Below are 21,796 nucleotides of genomic sequence, written 5' to 3' on the forward strand. Positions count from 1 at the left end.
TTTGTTGACGTTGAGGTTCACTCTTCGTGGTTTAAGGATAATTCAACAGCCGGAGCACCTTGTAAGAAGAGCTAAACAGACATATAGCACTTACAGAAGAGTTAACGATAAATATACTGATTAAGGTCTTTTCTGTGGCAAGAACCTTTTTATCCAAATTGTCCGAAGCGGCCACGTGTTGAGAACTTTGTCGACTGTTTTGCATGCATTGAAACAGCACAAATACATTTTGTATCATTGATCAGTCTTTTGCCTCGAAAAACTCACTAAGAAAATTTGTACTCTTGGAAATTAGGTACAATTTCACTGTTTTTTTTTTTGACTTTCCTTGCCAACTTTCGCTGTGTGGTAATTTATTATGCTGTACAAGGTGGTTCCAACTTTTGAGTCTTTGAATGCAATCCTAAAATGTGACCATTCCAATGAAAGCTTCTGAGCACTACTTTCCTCTGGTGCTTATTGTTTTTCGTTACTTTACAAAATGAAACTCGGATATATTTTGAATTTGTTTCAGAGGTGGTCAGAGGAGGGAGCTTCTGAGCTCTTGAGTTCAAAGTGTCAAAGTTTTTTACAAAGCATATGTGTTGGTTTTGTTTTGGTATATTTGTTGAACACAAACTAATGTATTTTGCTTATATTTTCAGGAAAGACACATTCACAAGGAAGAAGGTTGGACAAGAGGAGAAAAAAGGATCAGAAAAGAGGAAAAAGCATTGCATTAAAGCATTGGACAAAGATAAGATTTTATTTTTGTTTAATAATAATGCCCTGAAAAGATGGTGCCGGTGTATGACAAAATCTATTTAATCTTCAATTCAGCAACATTTAATTGGTGATCCGTTCATAAAAATATCGTATGTTTAAAGTTTGCAACTATCTAACCATTTTGTGAGAGGGTAGGTTCGGGGGGATTAAGCTGATATTTTAGGTCAGAAATGCTGATGCTCGAATATACAGTCGCTTAATTTTGAAAACACTGTCCATGCAGCAGAATTTGTTTAAAATCCTTTTGAAATATACCAGCCATCTTTTTAAGGTATTATTCTACAGACGGGTTAAGACATTTTTAGCTTTAACTCTGAGTGATCAGTCCATAAGGACATAATTTAAGGCCACATTTTTCAGTTCGCGATTTCAATTTGTTTTATGTATAGATTTTCCAACAAATTTAACTTGAAACTTTAATTAACTTTTTTTTTTTTTTAAATACAATTGGGATACATTGAAAATCTGAAGACCGCCGATCGCTCAGCGTTGCGCTTTTTGGAAGTCGGTTAGTTATTTTTTAGTTATATGCTGTTACCAAGGTGGAACTGCAAGTTGAATATAAATGGAAAATGAAAAAACAACGCTGGTTAATAGCACCGTTCGATCAAAAACTGAAAAGTTGTTTCTTTCTTTTTTATGAAATCTAAAACAAACTTCTAGGATAAGTCGAAACACCGAAAAAGGGTATATAGAGATAAGACTAGCAATTGCGTTTTCTTTCTTAACTATAACATAATTCGATGGAATTGAAAACATCCAAAAGAACTATTTGTTTTCGTAGATCGATATAAAACTACCTGCTTGTTTACAGAAGTCTTCAAAACTATAGATTGTTTGGTCTGTAAATTGGAAACGTTGTTGACAAGTTTAACATTTTAACTGAATTAAAAAGTAAATGGAAGCTTAAAATTCAAAATCAATTCTTCATTTTTGGTTCTCTCTCCGGTTTGGTTAATTTGAAATCAAATTGTCTGATTATATATTTATAAAAAATCTTCCAAATTTAATATCATTTGGTCTGTGAACTGAAACCTTGCCGATGGCCTTACGAAACTGGATGCTTAAATTTGAAAATAAATTCTTCAGTTTTTAATCTCGCTTCGTTTTGAATAATTCGATTTGAAATTGCCTGATTATGTAAAAAACTCTTCATAATTCTATGTCAGTTGGTCAGTGAAATAGAAACTTAAAGTTTGTGGATTGCCTTGATTTTTTTGACTGAATTGCGAAGAAACAGGATTCAAATTTCAAAATAAATTATTCAGTTTTGGCCAATAGACCGATTCGGCTAACTCAATGTTGTACCCAATTCAGATCCCCCGGGGTTAAGATTCTTTGTTTATTGCATTTGCATTATAATGTAGCATTCACATTTAAATGATATGGAAATACTTAGAACAAAACATTTTATGCCCAAAGGATTTGAATTGGGTACAACATTGCGTTAGCCGAATAGGTCTCTTCACGGAGGGAGTAAAAATAAAAATTACTCATCTACACTTAGCCGTTCCACCTCCGTTTACTGTTGCCAAGGGAACACAAGGTTTTAAAGAGGATCTCATGGAAACGTGTATTACTAATTGAAACGTTGAAGTGTTGCGTTAAAAATTAGATTTATTTAACAAAGAGTTCCCAGGTCGAAAATTTTATCAATTATTGAAGACGAAAAATTATGGAGGATCCTTCTGTTGTTCCTTATATTCCCTTTACATTCTGTAGTATGTATGATAAAACAAGCGTCTGGTTGGAATAATGTTGACTAAATGTCTCGGGAACATCTTTTGCACCAAATTAGAGTTATGGACCACAAAAGATTGAATGGTTTTTCCACCATTTTATTCCTGGCAGAGATAAAAAAAATTTCCAGTTTTGCTGAATTGTACTTTTACTGAAATACGTTCCGCGTAAATTGCTTCTCGGTTCGGAAACATTTTTTGTTTTCATATAATTAAAGGTTAAAAACATTGCAGGAACGCATGGCAAAAGAGTGCTTCGAGAAGTAGATCATTCATTTACCACCACAAACGAACAAAACAAACGATTCAGAGGACAGACAACTTTCTTTTCGAATTTTTCTTAGCCAATAGAAGTAACACAAAAAGAGTGAACTTTGACCAAATTTATTGTGCTTGCAATTCAAATTCATTTTGAAATTTTCCATGGAGAATTTTTCAATTGCATTGTATTTGAAATCAAATTTTGTTGTGAAAAAATTGAATGGATTATATTTTCAGGCGAGCTGTTTACGAGATAATTCACGAGAGTTTTGTGTGCTGTTCACGCTCTTAAGTTACGTGCAAAAATATTTTGAAAATCTTAAATCAAATATGAATTGTGAAAAACAAAAACAATATACCCAGTTTTCATTTCAGTTGCATCGAGTGCGGTTTGTTTGATTTCTTTGTATAAATATTTTGAGCTCTCTTTATCAAAACAAGGCCACTGCTGTTTATTCTTTTACTATTGGTGAAAACAACCAGATCAACTAATTATTCTCCAGAGAACATCTTCGATAATTACTTTGGAATTTTCACGAGAACACGACAACTCATCTTTTGCATCCGATAGGCGGAATAATTTTCCAGAGGTCGGCCTCAAATGTCAAGCAAACTAGGGCATATTCCAGTTTGATCTTCAGAAACGTTTAAAAGTAAGTTAAAGTTTGGGAACTTTCACATTAATGTTTTTGCCGAATCGGAAATCTTGAAACAGAAGAACTCTTAAATCGTGTATAGTTGGAAAGAGTTCTCTCTGAACATCCAATTTTTTTTTGGAACTTTAGAGCTGAGTGAAAGAGTTGGTGGAAAAATCTGTACTGTCCTTTGTGGTCCTGCTGACTAAAAAAATTTAAACAAATCAATGACACAAAATACACTATTTTGAAATTTAAGCGGATATATATAACTCATACTGGTTTGACTCATTTGACTTTCTTCTTTCCCATTGTTTCAACCAGACGTCAGTTTTTTAGCATTTAATTTTTATGTTTAAGATCTTGTTCAACTGAATCAGTGTTGCATGGGACAACAAAAACGAGCGAAAGCACATATTTTTAACTCGAACTAGAAAGTAAGCGAACAAAATCATTAGAGAATCGAATCGTGTTGATATTTGCCATAATGTTATCTAGAACTGGAAGATAAACGAATCAGCTGCTATCAAATATGATATTGAGTTTTTCCAAAAATGAATAAGAATTGCACCAAATAAAACCAAAGCTGTCCTGTTGATCATTAAAATTTTAATTTTTACTGAAACATTTTCGAACCAGCTGTGACCTTCGTTATATGCAGAATTGTCTAGCTGTTTGGAAAATTATCTTTTGGAACTGGAAAGTAAATAAACTAAATATCAAGGAAGAGAAATTAGCTTCCATTTTTTGATAATTGCCGCAGAGTAAAAATATCAACAAAGCAAAATTCAAATTCATTTTTAACTATTCCCCAGAGCATTTTATAATTGCATTGTATCCGAAATCAAATTTTGCTGTGAAAAATATTTATTGAATTCAGTCGAGTTGTTTACAAAATAATTCACGAGCGTTTTTGTCTGCTGCTCACACTTTTACCTTGAGTAATTTATTCAAGGAGCGCCAAACAAATCTAGCTTGATGTTTTAAACGAAATAAAGTATGAAAAGAGTATAAACGAACAAGAAAACGTTTTCCAAAATGAAACTGTGGCTGGAAACAAATTATCGACTAAGTACAAAGAATTTGAAACAAATGTCTTAATATTTCAAAACATCATGAACTTCCAACTTGATTATTTTGAGCAAAAAGATGCTTTCACCTTCGTTAAATCCCTCCTGTCCTTTGTAACACTGTTAGTTGTTGGCCTGTGCTGACTTCACTTGCTAGTTGGACAAGTTCTTATAAAGCGACATGGCAAGCTAAATGGTTTTGCAGCTGTTATAAATTTATTTTAAGTCTAAAAAACAAAAACATAGCGTTATCCTATTGGTTTTGTTATCAAAATTTTCGCCATGATCCAATTTTTTTCTGCTGCCTAACTAACGGCTTACCATGTCGCTCTTTTAGTGTACACCACTTCGTAAATGAAGCTTTACTTCAGACAATAATCTTGTTGAAATTTTTCTCAGATTTAACACTAAAAATTGGCAACGGAAAAAACTAAAGCTTGATAACTTTCACAAAAATTTCTTTACGAAGTGGTGTACGCTTTTTTGGCGGGTTTAAATTTGTCGGGGTACCCTTTGAATCTTTTTTTGTTAAAAAAAATTTCAAGGGGTTCCCCATTAAATTTTGAACTAAAATTGCCGCCAGGGGAAACGCTGTGCAAATTACGTCAAATTTTCCCGCCAAAAGACTTAGTATATATAAGAAGAACAATTTTGTCATACCTTTAATTAATTAAAAGATTTTACTTAATTAATTAACTGTTTATTGAAAAGTATTGTTTAAAGAAACAAGATATTTTGATAGAAAGAAAATAAAGAACACACAATACAACTGAAATAACTGTTTTGATATTTATTGTCTTCTATTATTAGTTAATACTTGACAATTTAAGTAGATATTATCAATTAAAAAAAAACGGCGCATGCGTATTTTGAGCGCCCGTATTTTTTCTAAGTTTTTTGGCGGGAAAATATAATATTTTCAAACAGAGCATAACTAGTTGGAATGAAGTCTTTTTGCCGGAAAATTTGAGTCGTTTGAACGGCGGTTGTCATAGACAAAAACTAAGGCAAAACGAGGCTAGTACAATAAAGATTTAGCAATAAAACAAATTGTGGCAGCATTTATAAATAATCTTTGAATAAAATGATTATACCTGAAAACTGGTACAAAAATATTAAAAAGAAAATGTTACAGGAGGTTTTCTGAACGATAATAAGCTAAATATACTCGGCGCTTTTGTTTTGGTTTTTCCTCAAACTTTGCTTTCGACAATTTGTCACATTAAGACTTTGCTTACAAAATGAAAAATTTTGGAAACGAGTTAAAAAAACTTTTTCGCAGTAGCAGCCATGTTGAACGTTTAAAATTGTCTACGAGTTTGGCACTTTGTTGTCTAAAAAGCATTATGCTGCCGTGATACAGTTGTAAGTAAATGATTACCGTGTAAATTGTCGCTTGCTTATTGATACAGTGCAAAACAGATATAACTCCCGAACAGTATGGAAAAAAATTAACTTTCTAAGTAAAGTTAACTCGACGAAAACTTTTCAACCGCAAGTTTAAAGTAGAAATCACAAATTGTTACTGACTAATTTCATGAAACCTTTTAGAGGAAAGCCAGGGCTCATTTATCAATCGGAAGGCAATAGCAATAGCTTGAAATTTGTAGTTTACCTTTGTCACACAGTCGACATCGCTTCAACGACACATTAGTAATGGCGGACATAGTTTGCAAGTAGGAAATAGTGTTGTGGAATCGGTATTTCAAGAAATAAAGCCAAACGTCTCTTGAAAATATAACCTAAGCTGTCAAAAGTATATTTTGGACAAAATATATTGCAACTGAGCTGAAATTAGCAAATCTTTAGCTTTATTCACGAGGCAAATACGCATCGAATTTCAAATTTATCCTGTCAACATTCTATTGTATTGTCTTGTATTCCCATGATTGTATTGTATTATCCGCAAGGACTCTGCGATGTTCACAGCTCAGTGTCTACAATGAAATGACTGGCGGCTTGGCCAGGCCAAGGTTCCTTTTACAGTACGGTTCCGTGTTTTAACCCAAGAAAGGTTAAAGAATTGACTTTTTCGAAAAATGTGAATTTGTAAGAAGTAGGGAGAGAAAGAAAGCAGGAATTTTAATAAATTATTACAGCTTGCATTTTATTTGAAGTGCAATGTTTACGCTATCGTTAGCAAACTCAAGAAATTCTATAAATTCCGTGAAGTTCCTTGAATCGTTCATTTTGAGATAACCGGCATTTGCTACAATTAACTTAAAACTGATTAAATTTTAAATTAAAAAACTTCTGGTTTTTAGCAGGTACAATTTTGAAGTAGTACAGGTAAAATCAAATATGTAAATCTACAGATTTCGAAATTGAGGGAAACTCGGTTCCTTTTGGATCACACCTTTCTGTTTAAAAACAGTCAAAACAAAACTGAACACACACAAATGGCCTTAGGAGGTTAATTTTACCCATTGAAAGAAATACTAAAGAAATCTGGTAAGATTAAAAAAGATAGAAAGCCTTAAAGAACTTATTCAGAAATTGTTGGTCCTGAATGAATTGACCGGTGGTTTACATCTTCACTGGGAAAGTCAAATTTTGCTTTATATTTTCTGCAAATTAACAAAAAGAAAACCTGAAAACCCTGAGGTAATAACTTCACGTTTTAATTTAGAAAACACGTCCTAAGTGACCTTTAAACAGGGACCGAAAAGTACGCAAAATTTGATTAAAAACAAAGATAATTGAAATTCATTTACATGAACAATTTAACAAGTGCGAACAGACAAATGGCCTTCCACTTTTATATTGAAATAGCAAGCTTCAGTTTTTGAATTCTCAAGTAGTGAAAACTAACATGCAATCTTTATAGACAGATGTAAACTTAATAATAATAATAATAATTTATTGCTGGCGCATTACATTAAAATCTCAATGCTCTTACAATGTACAACAATTAAACGAACTCGTGACTGAACAATTAGCAATCATGTCTCTGAATTCAAAGTTTTCTTAAAAACTGAATACGCAGAATTTAACAAAGAAGCTACCAAATCCAAAAAACCTGATTTTTTTCAATGTGGAATCGTGCCTAGACCGATTTGCAAACCTTACTGAAAACTAGCAAAGAAGATATTAAAAAATTGACAATAACTCCGCATTTTCACTTCAAAATTGAGTACCTCAAGCTTGCATCTCTTGCCAAATGGCTACATAGTTTACAGAAACTCTCTCGACCATAACAGTTTTCGTACTCAAAACAGACCAATCATCCTTAATTTTTCGCTGGAAACATTATTTGAAACTAAACTAAATACCTGATGAAAATTGTAAGTCACATTTGAAAGGCATCGAATTTAATACAAGCTTTGCGGGGAAAGAACTGGGTAAGTTCGCAGTCTAATAAGCTCAACAGATCCACACAGACAACAAGTACTACTCTTAACAGTAAGAAAAAATAAAGCAGGCCTAAAGGTCAAACTGAGAGCACACTCGATTCTTATCTGTAACTTGAATTACACTCGACGTAACTGAAAACAGACAAACTGTAAATTTTTAATCTGCGAACAGCCTCGTGAATTTCCTGCTAATGGTTTTGCTAAGTCACATTGCTTAACCCTGCTCAGCCTATTTTTTCTTTTAGTTTCTGAACCTGAGGGGCGGAGTGTAGGTGGGGTGGAAGGCACTTTGTATCAGTCCCTTCGTTACTTCAAGAGTATTAATGCTATGACAATGAAACTTGGAGGGTAAATAGTATGTCCAAAACTGTTTCCTTAAGTGCTCGAAAACTGAGACAATGAGGTCATTACATCATTGATTCCTCAAAGCCGCCATCTATTCTTAGATCCGCCATCCCGGATTTTTCCATTTCACGAACAAAACCTTTGAAAACCGTTCAGATTAGCTCAAAAATAATGAAAACCAATAAAGAAATTCTAAATTGGTTTAGAAATGTGAAAGTGACAACAATACACTTTCTTCATAAAAGTAAAAAGATCCAAAGTTCGAAAAAAACCAACGAACCAAAAGACGAACGAAAATGGTTGAGTGAGAATTGCCAAAAACTCCTCAAGTTATCGTTGAGAAATCAGACACAGTGAAAAGTGTTTCTCGATCAATTGCTTTTTGAAAACATGGAAAGAAACGGGACTTTACAACGGATGTGAAACTCGTCAATGGCCTCGGGTGGCCAGTAAATGTACTGAAAATCATGGTTTTTGAACTTCACTGTCTATAGCCCAATGAGTAGAAAAAGACCGGAAAATCCCTTAAGATCCAGTCTCAAACTCAGTAGAAGTCTAAAACTCCAAAAGTCAAAGACAAGAGAAGATAAAGGGGTAAGAGAGTTAATCCCCCATATAGGCCCTGTCCCTATCGTAATCCCTCTGAAGTTACTTTTAGAAGATATCGATTTTCCCGCGGATAATGTTTCCTCGCGCGTTACGTGGAAGATTCGGGAGGAGGAAAAGTCCAAAAATTTGTTGAGAGTGCTGATGAATGCGAAATAAGAAGAGGATTTTGTTAATTTTTACATGGATCAATCGGCATCAAGGAGAAGGAAATTATTTCAAGTTTTAAACACGGGAGCAAAGCGGAAGAAGGAAAGTTTTGTTTCATTTTCTGGAGATGTCTAAGAACGAAAGGAAAACGTTTCTGGACGCGAAAAATTCATATATCCGTGTGTAAAGTCGGAAAGGTTCTTGACCGTGGAAAAGAAACAAAAATGCTGGATACTTCAAACCCATGGTTTGGTTTTTTGGTTTAAGAAAATACGCCCTTCCTGTGATCGAAATTTTTAAAACCTTCAGTAAAACTAGTCTTATTGAAAACACACAGATGTCCTATACACCATATATTTTTATTGGAATATTATTTTCCATCATCAGTTGAAGATCTGACAAATTACTTTAAACGGTATATGCCGTTTCCAAATTGTGAATACCATTTTTGCATAGAATGCGTTTCTCGAATCAGTGAATACAATATGGCGCATGACTAAATTTGCACTAAGAAATTAATTTTTAGCCTTAAAAAAAGACAGCATTTCTCACACAATTTTTCAATTTTTCACACAAAATTTACATAAATGTATGCTCCTGCTTCTCAAGTCTTCCATTGTAAAGTTTACCCTTTGCACGTCTTCATGTAATCATAAATATTCACAAAAAGCTACAAAACATGAACAGCAGTGAAATAGAACCGGACAAACAAAATGAAACTCTTGTTCGGAGAAAGCGAATAACGACTGAAATTTGACTAAGATTCAATCGTCTGATCTAACACCGGTTTCGGTTCTTGAGCCTAAGCTTGCGCGAATGTCGAAAAGAATTTTTTACTCTAACCGCTTGTAATTTAACAACAAAATCTGTGAAGGCATTTTAAAGATATCTCGATTTATTCAAAGTAGGAACTTTTTCATTCATTTGCGCTTTATTTTAACTGTTTTCAAACATAAATATCTTAAAATCGGAGACACCCATGAAGCTCAATATACATTTAGAATGGTTTTGCTATGAGGAAAGAACTTTTAACAGAAAAGACAGTGTCAAGTTTTATTTTTCCAGAGATATCGGTGAAAAATGCGGCAATAAACAACATCACCCCGTAAAAATTGATTGATTATTTACTTGAAAACGCTCTTACAGATTTTTTTTCTAATTTCGCCTAAAAGTTGTCTAGATTGAGTAGTTTAAATTCCTACCTTTTTGTCATAAAGTGTCTGACTAAATTTCGAGATAATCGACAATGTCTAAAATGAGAGGCTATGCGCTACCGTTGCTATGGTAATATTTGTTGCTTGGAAACCGATGAGAAAATTAACTTTGATCATATGTTGAAATGCTGATGTAGTATGAAGGAGATCGAAGTTTATCTTCTATGCGAGATTGTAACTTCAAAACTTCCACCCCAAGTCCAGAAAAAACTGCTGCGAGCCTCCTTAGCTGACAAACAGAGAACGCTTAACCGAATTCGAAGACAATCATCATGATCCATGATTTTAACTTTGTAATATTCCGAGCTATATATATTGAAGCTATTATGAGAGTATGTCTTGAAAAATAGCAGCCTCTGTTAGAAAGATAATTGCATCAAGTTCACTGAAAAATAGTGCCCCTTCATCAAAACTCTATTAAGGAAAATATACAATCAGCCTAATAATTTCTATGCATAATCACTTCTTGTTCCTCAAACTTGTAAAATCGTTTATCATTGTAAAATCATTGTAGAAAATGGTAAGCCATACCTTAGGCAAAAAGCAAATAAACCGCTTCATAGTTTTATCATGAAGTCCTAAAGTGTGACCGTTCAAATGAAAAATGGTGCTGTTTATTATACCGTTTAGTTCCGCAATTTCAACTTTCATTATCTCTCCCCGAAAAATTATATACCATACTGGGTTCTTTATATCTGTGATTGCACTGTATCGTATCATGAAAAGAAATACTTTGTCAGAATCGTTCGGCTACTAGAAAAAAAACGAAACTGAAGCATAAACTACCACATTTACTCATGTGTGTACCCTAAGCTGCATGCGCACCCCAGCTATGACCCGCCGTGCCCGCGTTTTAACCGCTGCCTAAATGCCATAGATCATTTGCAGATTTGCTTCTTTTCATTCTCGGAGACCCAAGGGAAGCTAGTCGGGAGGGATTTTCATCGGTGTCCCGTTAAGGTTTTGACAAAAGTTGTTGCCAGGGGAAACGCTGTGCAAATTATGTCAAATTTTCCCGCCGAAGACTTAGCATATATATGGGAAGAAAAATTTTTGTAAAACCCTTAATTAGTTCCCCTCAAAACTCTCAATGAAAATAGACAATCAGTCTAACAATTTCTATGCATAATCACTTCCTGTTCCTCAAATTTGAAACGGGAGTTCTCCCTTTTTTGTTGTAAACTTTCCTCCATGATATCCCTTTCTCCCGACTAGTTGCCCCTGCATGGGTCTCCGAGAATGGCTTGTATTCTCGTATAATTCGTGTAGCGTAACCGTGAGAAAATATGATAATCCTTCTTCAGTGCTCTTCTTAAAGTAAAATTATTCTTCTACCTCTAGTTGCATTGCTTACTCAGTTACAGAGGTGATAATCTTTGTTGCTTGCTTGAATCTGACGTACATAATTTCCTTGGATCCTTTCTAGGAAACAAAACAAAATATATCGATCAAGACAACGACAACATTGTAACAAAAAACTAAACTGTGTCATATCTATAATTTGGTATTTCGTGCTGTTAGTTTTAAAAAAGAACTTTTTATTATGTCAGCATGAACAAGAAAATGGCAAAGCCTTTCTGCTCTTTCTTGCCTTTTTGTCTAAGGTCGCGTTCGATTGACAATATTCCGGATTAAACGTACTACCCTTTTGTTTCTCTCGTTGAATATATTTTGGGAGGTGAATCTACAAACGTTTTGTATCCCGGTGATTCCAGAACCTCTTATGATTGATTTGTAGGAATCATTGTATGTATTCGTATTGTAAAATGGAGCCAATCGAACGCTTACTACGCTAAGGTTGCGTTCGTTTTACCCTATTCCAGAAAAACAAATAAATATATTTGGGTAGACAGTTTTGCAAACGTTCGCTATAAAAGATAATTTAGACGCGATTTTGTACCTCAGTTAAACTCCAAAAACCTCCGGAAAAGGGGGCAATCGAACGCACAATAAATTAAATTGCTTAAACACTTCACCAAAGAGTAGTTATCATGAGATTTATCTATTATAAATAACCAACTCACCTCTTTAGACGGTCATTTCTAGGTTTATACGTCTTTCGTGACTTCTCATCCCTCGTCTGAAATTTACCTGGAGAGAAAGAATTAAATAGAGGATCAGCGACTGGAAGTGAAGTTAAGACAGTTCTGGAACACATGGTTCTCTTTACTCTCTTTTAGAGGTAAAGTTGAAGTCGTGGGCATTTAGGCCAAAATTAAAAGCTAAAACTGGTTTCCATGAAACAGAAAAAAATAAATATTACTACACCCCCCGGATGAAATTAGAGTCCCTAGCAGATTTATCCTATACATTTTGTTCCATTTCAGTTAACAGTTTGCTGGCTTGGTACCCATTTATATACCTGGGTACAGACAATGTGGAGAAAAGTTTCTTGCGCAAGGAACGAACACGGCAATGCAGATAACAAGGGCAGGATTCGAAAACCCATCTGAGGGAAACTTGTATTGTCCAAGTATTGCTTACAAAACAGTCGTTGGTTCAACAACAATATTCAAGGTTCATCTTAACTTAGGAAAACTTAAGGTGAAGTTCCTCCCCACACTTTAACTACAAGGTCGGGGCTAAGAAAAGAGTGTACCGCAATATATATGCGTTATTGACCAAGCGTGAGGTCAAGATGGCTGGATATTGGCCAAGTTCTTTTTTTTTGCGTTTTTATGGACCGAGACGAAGTCGAGGTCCATAAAAACGCAAAAAAAGAACGAGGCCAATATCCAGCCATCTAGACCGAACAAGCTTGGTCAATAAAGGATTTATTGTATGGCTTTACCATCAAGTTAAAACTACAACAACAAAACAAAACACGACATGAAACTGCTCTACTCGGAAAGAAATTCTTCATTAGCCGGCCGGTGCAAGATTTATTTTCAGTGCATTTTTGGATTAGCATGTAATCGTGGAAAACAAGGAATCCTAAATTATCTTAGGGTTCTAACTTTATAATAGCTTAAAGGGAGTATACAATTATTGAGAACGAAAAATTTAGATTTTCGCATGAGCGGGAAGATTTGAATAGAATCCGGTAAACTCGCCATTTTCAGCCGATCGCGCGGTGGCGTAAATAATAAAAATTTTTACACAGTTTTCGGCTTCCAATCATTAATTCTTGAATGAAACAATAGATTTTGAGATTATATGCAAACATAAGCCGAAAAAAAGAGCAGATAAATCAGAAAACTGGGCGAAACTTTGACAAGATTTTGTTGTTTACAACAAGCAAGACGCGGCTAAATTAAAAACGTGAGCTTCTTCGGCGAACTTAAAAAAAATACTTTTCTGAACTGCTGTAAACAGTAACCGCAACTTCCACTACGCTATGATTTAAATACAGTCATTGCAAACCTAGAGAACTTATCAATTTGGCACTCGACTTGAGACAATAAGTTTTTCAAAATCAATTCTTTCTAAAATACTACACGCAGAGCAACTCACCGATTCAACTCACATTCATTGTAGCTGAAACAAAGTTTTCACTACACCAGGACGATTCCATTCTCTTTCCTTTCCTTTAGGTAAATGTTGAGAGTTTACCGAACTTTTTAGTGAGCGTTTTCCCCCAAAACAACGAGAAAATCGAAGAAAACCCGCATTGTCGTTGGGATTAAACTTTCGATGCCAAGCGGACAGGCAACGGGTAATCCCGAGCGGGCAAGATAGCTCCATCTTGCCCGCTCGGGTAGCCAATCACAGCGCAGGATTTGACTCATCTTGCCCGCTTGCGGAGTCTTGCGAAGTCTCACCTCTTTAACTTTAATGTCCAGGATGATCATTCGTTATCAGAGACTTGCCATTAAGACGCACTGGAGATAAAGATAACAGTTACGTTATCATATTCTGGGTATTCTAACTAACTTTTAAATTTAGATACAGATTTGCGTGAAACGTCAGGGAAGATTGGAAAACTTTAAATCTGATCAGTAACTCAACAACAACAACATTCTAATACCATTTTAATAATAATAATAATAATAATAATAATAATAAAAACAATAATATTGATGATGATGATGATGATGATGATGATGATGATGATGATGATGATGATGATGATGATGATGATGATATTTGAGTGGGGAGCCCATTTTCGGTGGGTCCAACAACAGATCTGCACACAACTAATAACAGAAATTACTACGATTCTCCTATCACTATGCAGATAATAAAAATACTCACCTTCAGCTATAAATTAATTAGTTTTCATGGTCGTTGCGTTGTAGTTCTCTTAAATCTTCAATCCATTGCATTCATTGTGTCCAACCTAAAAATCGAAGATACCTTTTATTAGTTAAATAATTCGATGCACTACCGGTAGTCCTAGAATTGGTCATCGAGATAAGCGGTACTGGATGCTGCAATATAATATAGCCCACTACAAAAGTGAACAACACGACCGTAGCAGGGATAAACTATGGTTTCGTAATGTAGTTCTGGCTGTTTAAATTGTGGATCCTTTAAACTCAATGGACATGTAGAATTGCACTTTCGTGTGGTACTCTTTAACATGCTACAAACTGTACTTTTATCACAGCATTAAATAATAATGTCATTCACTTTACTGATGAGTAAATACGCAAACGTTAACTAGTTCTGAGCTCTGGATGGCTCTTAATTATCAGAGCTGAATCCAGTAGAACGCCAACTTGCATCACAATTAAGTTCTATAAATTCTAAGCTAGGAAAATAAAATAACGGAAATTGCCTGGAGACTCGCTGGAGTAGGTTGTTTTCGAAAATTAAACTTCAAAGTTGACGAGGATTCTTCAGCGACCACGACCAAGCCCAAGCCTCCACGTGCTTAGATTTTTAGAGTTTCTTCGATGTACCAAGAAGATTTTATCCTCATAATTTCTCGGTGTTTTCTGCCATTGCTTGGGACATCATGAGAGATTAAGCGTGGCAAAAATTCTGAAGAAAAGGCAGGAAAACTCCAAGTTTACGGAGCAATATTTTGTTGTTCGCATTAACGGTCACTGGATAAAGCCGAAAGGTGAGAGATACATTTTAGCATATAATTTGCAATTCAGATCAAAATCCAATAATTTTCGCCCTGGTTTCCGAGATATTGTTTACCAAATTTCAAAAAGGAGCGGGAAAGGTACAAACGGAAAATTTTGTGTACCCCACGACAAATTATATTTGCAGTGAATTAAAACTTTCTCAACTCAGCCAGCTGAATATTAATCTCTGGTTCAAAGCAGTTGAACTTTAAAAATGTTAAATAAATAGTCTCCTCGCTGAGACAAGGAAGCATCGTTGCAAACATAACATTTACAAAATTATTCCTGTTTGCTTTTATGCTTCTTGAAACACAACATTGTGGATTATCAAGGCATTTGCGTGGAGTAAACAGTTTCCGAAGCATTGAAGTTCACCAGGCTTTAAATTTCGCAGCAAGGTTCTCATAGCAATGACAGTTAGAATTTCTCAGTCAAGGATATTAGAGAATTGCGATTTAATCAATCCCTCTAGTCAATTGAAGGGAGACGCCTAAAGGCCTGATCAAAAGATTCAACAGTACGCGTCTTGCAATGAAGGCAACACACTTTCACGGCGGAGCTGATGGAGACCTGGTTCTAATCTGGGGCGAGACATAGGGTGTTGTCCAGGACAGGGAAATAGGCTCGAATTCCTACATGGAACAAAAAGGATTAAGCCACACTGTGCAGTGAAAACTGGTTGCCCAGAAATAGTGGGAGCCTGTGTCGATTTCTAATAATATTCTTCTGTTTATGTTTTGGATCGCTGTGTACCATACCGTAATGTCTTGTACTATTGTAACTGACCATCCTTGTAATTCAGCCTTTTAGGCTGCGAGAGGGATCCTTATAAACTATTATTATTATTATTATTATTATTATTATTATTATTATTATTATTATTATTATTTTTATTATTATTATTATTATTATTATTATTATTATTATTATTTTTAGCAAAACGAAAACGTGGAATCGAGGGTAAGTTTAAAAGTTGCATGCTTGCCATATGTATGCGATGTTACAACTTCAATGTTTAGTGCCAATGTGTTTCCACGTTTGCACGTTAAGGATCGTTTGTCAAGGAAGCAAAATTTGTTTCCAAGATCAAAACCTGACCTTATAGCCAAGAAACAACTACAAGAATCATTTTGAATGTGAAAGTAAAATATCCTATAGTTTAATTGCGGATGAAGAATTGTTGTTTAATTAAGTGCCCCTAACCCCTATTTTTTCATGACAAACTATGAACATTTTGGAGAAAATTTAAACAAGAATTGAGAAAATAAATAAAATCTTCATGTGGTAAATGGAGATGGACGTTTAAAGTCGCGATATTCTCGTTCACGACCGCGCAGTCAGAGATCTGGGTCCTAGCTAATTGATGACGTCAGCCGGGGGTTATTTCTTCGTTGGTGATGATCTTCCCGGTGATATTCCACGCAAAAGCTCCACTGTTCTTCTGTTTACTTATTACCGGTAAGAAATGTCATCGAATAGTTCAAATTCGGAGTGTTCCATCGATTCAGAGGCCTCTCGGACTTAGATTATATTCCTGACTACGACATTGAGACCAAAGCGGAAACTTGCGAGTCGTAAGTAGTACATTCACCAAGTCAAGAGAGCCTCGATAGTTTTCAAATGTTGTATGGTTACGAACCCCTGGCAGTCTGTGGCAGACGAGGAGTGGCTAAAATAGTATGAAAAGGAAATCAAAGCTTGAGAGACTACTCAAGCTGTATTTGCTTACCTTAACATAATATTGTTAAAATAACACACCCAACGATTTGCCATAGGGTAGTATGTTTTTGTTTCTCTTACTACCCGTGTCAGTTCAGGGATTCTAACCCGATAAATTGAAGAAAAATTAGTGCAATCACAGTTAACACTCCAACCAACTCCTAACTGCCACCCCTGACTGCTCCCCGTTTAGCCAAGAGCCAAGAGGTTTCAGGGGCGTAGCGTGGGATTTTGAAGATGTACGCACGAGAATAAATTTTTCGTAAGCGCCAAAGGTGCTTACAACTAGTGGGGTCTGGGGGCATGCTTCCCCAGAAAATTTTGAAATTTAGGGTCTCGGAAATGCCATCTCCTGTTGTTCTGCGGGGCTTTTCCAATAAATAATGCGGCAAAAATGCAGTCAGAAAGTTGTTTATTTTAACCATTTTCCGAGTGTTTTCTGTGAGCTACAGTCTGCCGAAAAGAAAAAAAAAATACAAAAACAATAAAGACAGGTCACAAGCAAAGGGCGAGGCGTCGACCCTTAAGACGGGCAAATTCCGTTACAAACCTGTCAAGATCCACGTTCTTATGTTTATGTATATGAAGGATTGCTAGGGAGCGTAATCTTTCGTCCGTCATCGTAATAGTTATTAGTGGCCAGCACTGAATGATTAATGCTTGGATAATGGGAATTCTAATAAAAAACGCCAGTATAATGTGAAAATATGAAATTATTACCCAGCGAATTTAATGAGAAAAATTTTTTTCTCAGATCTCAGCTGTACGCACGGGCGTAAGTGCCTATATGGACGCTACGCCCCTGGATTTAACAACTTACCTCCATAGTTAGGACGAATTCGTGAATCGTATCTTTGGTTGTCTAGTAGTCTGTTTAGCAGGTGAGACATTTCCTTATGCTTTCCACCAGAGGACCTAAAAAAAAGAGTTGTGCTCATCTGTGACAAACCTTATAATATAAGAAGAAGAAGAAGAAGAAGAAGAAGAAGAAGAAGAAGAAGAAGAAGAAGAAGAAGAAGAAGAACATCGCACATCATCCTTCTTGTCATATGATGAGGCAAGTAAGCGAGAGCTTAAGTTTCAAGCAAATTTTAGCGAGGTTTTTGAAGTGCTCTCCTTAAATGACGGGCTAAATTTCATTGAAATTCGACTTGTAGTTTCCTACCTCCCATTAACATAATACAGTGATGCACGTGGAGCAGCTGCTGACAGATAAACCGCTCAAAACAGCGTTTGGAAGCACTGAAGAGCATTGAAAACACAGCAAAACACACCAGGTAAGCTTTTTCAGACTTAAGTATATTTTTTGTGGGTTTTTTAGGGAAAATTGTTGTCTAAATTTCGATTTAATTTTAACTCCATACAAACTCTTAAATCACGCTTGCATGGTAAACTGTGTCACATACGCTTTGGTGACCTGTGGTTCTGTGAGGTTGGCTAGAACGTGTCTTTGGCGGTGGATCGATAATGTTGTAAGTCAAAACGCATCAGGGATGTTCATCAAACGAGACGCTGGGGATGCGAAAAGTTTTCAAAACATCACCATAAGTAAGCATGGTAGACTTGAATACCTTATCACTCAGATTACGTTTAAAATATTTCTCTTCATAGAATGTACTCCAGAAAAATAATGAATACAGATAATTTTTCATATTGTCGTGCTTGTTGACGCGAAACATTGCTTTATATTTATTTCTATCGAGGAAAAGGTTGTTATATATTTCGTTTCTTTACGCACCTTCCGAAGGCTGCCTGAGAATTGAAAGCGTAGATTATTGCAAACAAAACTAGTACAGTAAGCTTCGTCATCTTCAAGCATTTTCAGTGTTTCTATCCTGCAAAATGAAAGATGATAGTTTTTAGATGAGTATAAACTGTATTTCAGTATGGTATCTTTTTCATTCTTCGATGCACTTCTTCTTCTACCTTCAAAGACTCAGAATTTTCTCATTAATATTGATCTAGACCGATTTTTGATTAAGAAAAAATGTTTAGTTTGAATTCTGCTGTGTGTTTGGTTAAATTAACTCCACAAAATCTACAAGAGTGACTAATTCTTTATTTTTGTCGAGTAGAATGTTCTTCAATAGATGCACTATTCTGTGAATAAATTTTTGAAGAGCCATCATGACAATAATACGAATGTTGAACTTATCTGCTCGGTCAATAAATAAATGGAAATGAAAAAGAAATTGACCTCACACCAGTGCGATAACTTCTATATTCAAACCCCTTAGAGAGCCAATCAAAAGCGATCTCTATTTCTTGGCCAAGTATCGAACACATGAACAATTTGCGTCTTAGACAGAAGAATGAAGAAAAAATATTGATATAATTTTGTATAGGCTACCAAAAGTGTACATCTGGATTTCCACTCGACATATAAGACTCAAAGGTAGTTTGCGTTTTGGAGAAAGAAAGACATGATGATTGATTGCAAAAAATTGGAAAACCCCAGGGAAACTTTTTCTAAATTATCTCGTATACATTATACCTGCTGTGTAAGTTATAATGCAGAGGAAAATAAAATAGAGGAAGCACAACAGTTGATGTACACAACTGGTGCACTTTTGAAGCTGTCTTTAATTGAAATTATCACCTGCAAAAAGGACGAAGTCTTAAAATTTGGTTTTCTTGTCGACCTTATACGTCCTGTACATATACTTCGAGTTATCTTTAAGACTCTAACCAGAAACGAATTCAATATATTGTTTGATTTTCATTTGTTGCCTCACTCTTAATTACCTAGCTTTAATTTTAAAAAAATTAAGTGAACGCTGAAAGTTATCAGTTCTACTGATAAATTTTGAAATACATAATAACCTTTTCGCCGGAATGCTCCGAGATCGAGGTTGGCCATCCGCTCTTGTTAATGTTTACTTAATTTGAACAAATATTTCGAGATCTTTAAGCAAATATGAAAAAATATATATTTTTCAAAAACATGAAAAAAGTCATATCTTCTGTTGAGAAATTTTGCAAAGCTTACAGCACCATCTAAAAATATTCCTCAAGGGCTTTACAAATTTTATTTACATGCACGGATGAATGGAAAATAATCACATTATTAAACTTATTGTTCAATGCTTCACTCTAAGATCTTATTTTCAACAAAATAATCGAAAATAGCCCTTGGCACCCCCATTTTTTAAAAAGTTTATTTTTCGAGCTAAAAGGAAAAATGTAAATTCGAGGCAATTGGTACAACCTGCTTCATTCTATATTCAAACAACATGAAATATTTTTCTTTTCCTTTTAATTTTGAATTAAACATGATCTATTTTCCTTCAGGGTTATTCTTCACTAAAGAAAGCAAAAGCGTTATGTATTTTAAAAATAAGATGAAATGTGTTCTAAGAATTTGAAATTCCTTTTTTTCCCCTTACGGTGTACAAGGAACCGAAATCGCATGACAGTTATAAGACATTTAGTACCCGACTCCAGGCAACAAGTATTAAATATTAAACTAAAATATAAAATACATACCCACCAGCCACAAGAGAGAAAAGTTACTTCTAGCTGATGGAAAATATTTCCTCCTCAGTAATGTTTGCCTTGGAACTTGATGTCATCTCCTTGTACATTGATTTGCCGATTCCTTGGTAAGCTAAGCTTAGTAGTGGCGGCTTCGATAACGAAGCTTTAATCTCAAACAGGTGGCTTCCTGTGTTGTTCTCTCAGTCAACCCCTGGACAGGTTTATGTAAACTTTTGACAAAAAAAACTGTCTAGGCTTTGATTTTGCAACAGGAAGATATGCGGCATAGAAACTTAATGAGATTCTTTCTTTTTGCCCTTCTATGTAGTGGTATTACGACCAGAGACTTGATTCATTGTGGGCACGACGGAAATAGAATTCTGATTTAATCTGTGGCCATTCAGTTCCCTTTAATCTTCTCATGGTTTTTATTCCAATTTTGAATGAGAGATCAGCAACACAAGAGTAACATGACGTCTCGACGACTCCATGTCATCATTTTAAATGCATATGTACAAGGTTTGTCAAATGATAATTAAAATTAAAGCCGTCTAAAAATTTGAATAACGCAGGAGAATGTTTCTTGTTAAAGAAATAGTTTTGCGCGAATAGAATCAGCTAAGAAAGTCAAAAGGAAAGCAGTACGCTTTTGCATGAACTGAACTATAGTCTCTATGAAAGTGTTACGGAAATGTTGGCAGAATTAAAATGGGAAACTCTAAGTATGAGTTGTTCAGGCAAATAAAGACAAGTTCTCATTTTTTCCAAGAATAATTAGAGAATGGAACTTCTTTCCCAAAGAAATTGTGACAGCAACTTCAATTAACCATTTTAAATTTAAGTTAAGTTGAAATAGCTAGTTTTTTTTAAAGTGTACACAGATTTTTTGTTTTACTGAGTTGGTGTGATATCTTCTCAGGATTTTACCGACTTAATAAAGATTGATTTGTTTTTGTATTTCCTTGATTGATTAAAGATTGATGTAGCTATAAATGTAGAAGGTTTTTAGTTTCGGACTCATTTTTTCTTATGAAGGGAAAATTTCGTTAATAAGACAATCGAGTTTTCTTCGGCATTTCTTCGTGGATCAAAAATTGTCAGAGGCTTTGAGAGTCTTTACCTATCGGATGTCGGATGTCATGTCATTCTTTCATTGGTTACCTTTTAAAACGAGTGTGAAAATCATGTCATAAGAGATTTTTATTCGGTGGGTTTAAGGTTTGCACTTGGTATCCGAGCACTAGTGCCTGGACACTGCACACAAAATCCAAACCGTTGCCTACTTGCCGACCTTGTGTTTGGGCACGGACACCGTGACCGAATTTCGGCGTGGATGGGTGCTTTCACACACATCGCACTCGGGCACCATGCTCGGGAAAAAAGCCTTCATTTTTCTTTAAGCATCCTTAAAGATTCGTGAAATTAGACTAGTGAAATGATTCAA

The 21,796-nt window shown here is 35.1% G+C and overlaps 1 protein-coding gene and 1 long non-coding RNA gene across 5 annotated transcripts in view; both read right to left on the reverse strand.

The window, feature by feature from the left end:
* LOC146483278 (glycine receptor subunit alpha-2-like) overlaps nt 1–20,822 on the reverse strand; it is an 87,847-nt gene extending 67,025 nt beyond the window's left edge. The window contains exons 1-3 of one of the 3 annotated variants that reach the window (XM_085106462.1): nt 20,366–20,822; nt 18,614–18,710; nt 17,696–17,790 (exon numbers count right to left, since the gene is read on the reverse strand). In XM_085106462.1, the coding sequence (XP_084962588.1) occupies nt 17,696–17,790; nt 18,614–18,684 (166 nt within the window). In that variant the 5' untranslated portion in view covers nt 18,685–18,710; nt 20,366–20,822. Of the gene's footprint in view, nt 1–17,695; nt 17,791–18,613; nt 18,887–20,361 lie in introns of those variants that run through there. The other 2 variants (XM_085106463.1, XM_085106461.1) reach the window with 2 other exon arrangements.
* On the reverse strand, nt 6,092–15,968 carry LOC146483282 (uncharacterized). 2 transcript variants are annotated; one of them, XR_014863983.1, is made up of 5 exons: nt 14,333–15,968; nt 13,900–13,959; nt 12,163–12,229; nt 9,508–11,560; nt 6,092–9,471 (listed from the first exon to the last, which is right to left on the reverse strand). It is a non-coding gene; the product is annotated as an uncharacterized LOC146483282 (long non-coding RNA). The 2 variants fall into 2 exon arrangements; XR_014863982.1 differs by having other exon boundaries at nt 6,092–11,560.
* Nucleotides 20,823–21,796: the final 974 nt, after the last annotated feature.

The sequence above is a fragment of the Pavona decussata genome, unplaced genomic scaffold (genome assembly GCF_977016875.1).
Source record: "Pavona decussata unplaced genomic scaffold, jaPavDecu1.1 SCAFFOLD_40, whole genome shotgun sequence".
Classification (NCBI taxonomy): domain Eukaryota; kingdom Metazoa; phylum Cnidaria; class Anthozoa; order Scleractinia; family Agariciidae; genus Pavona; species Pavona decussata.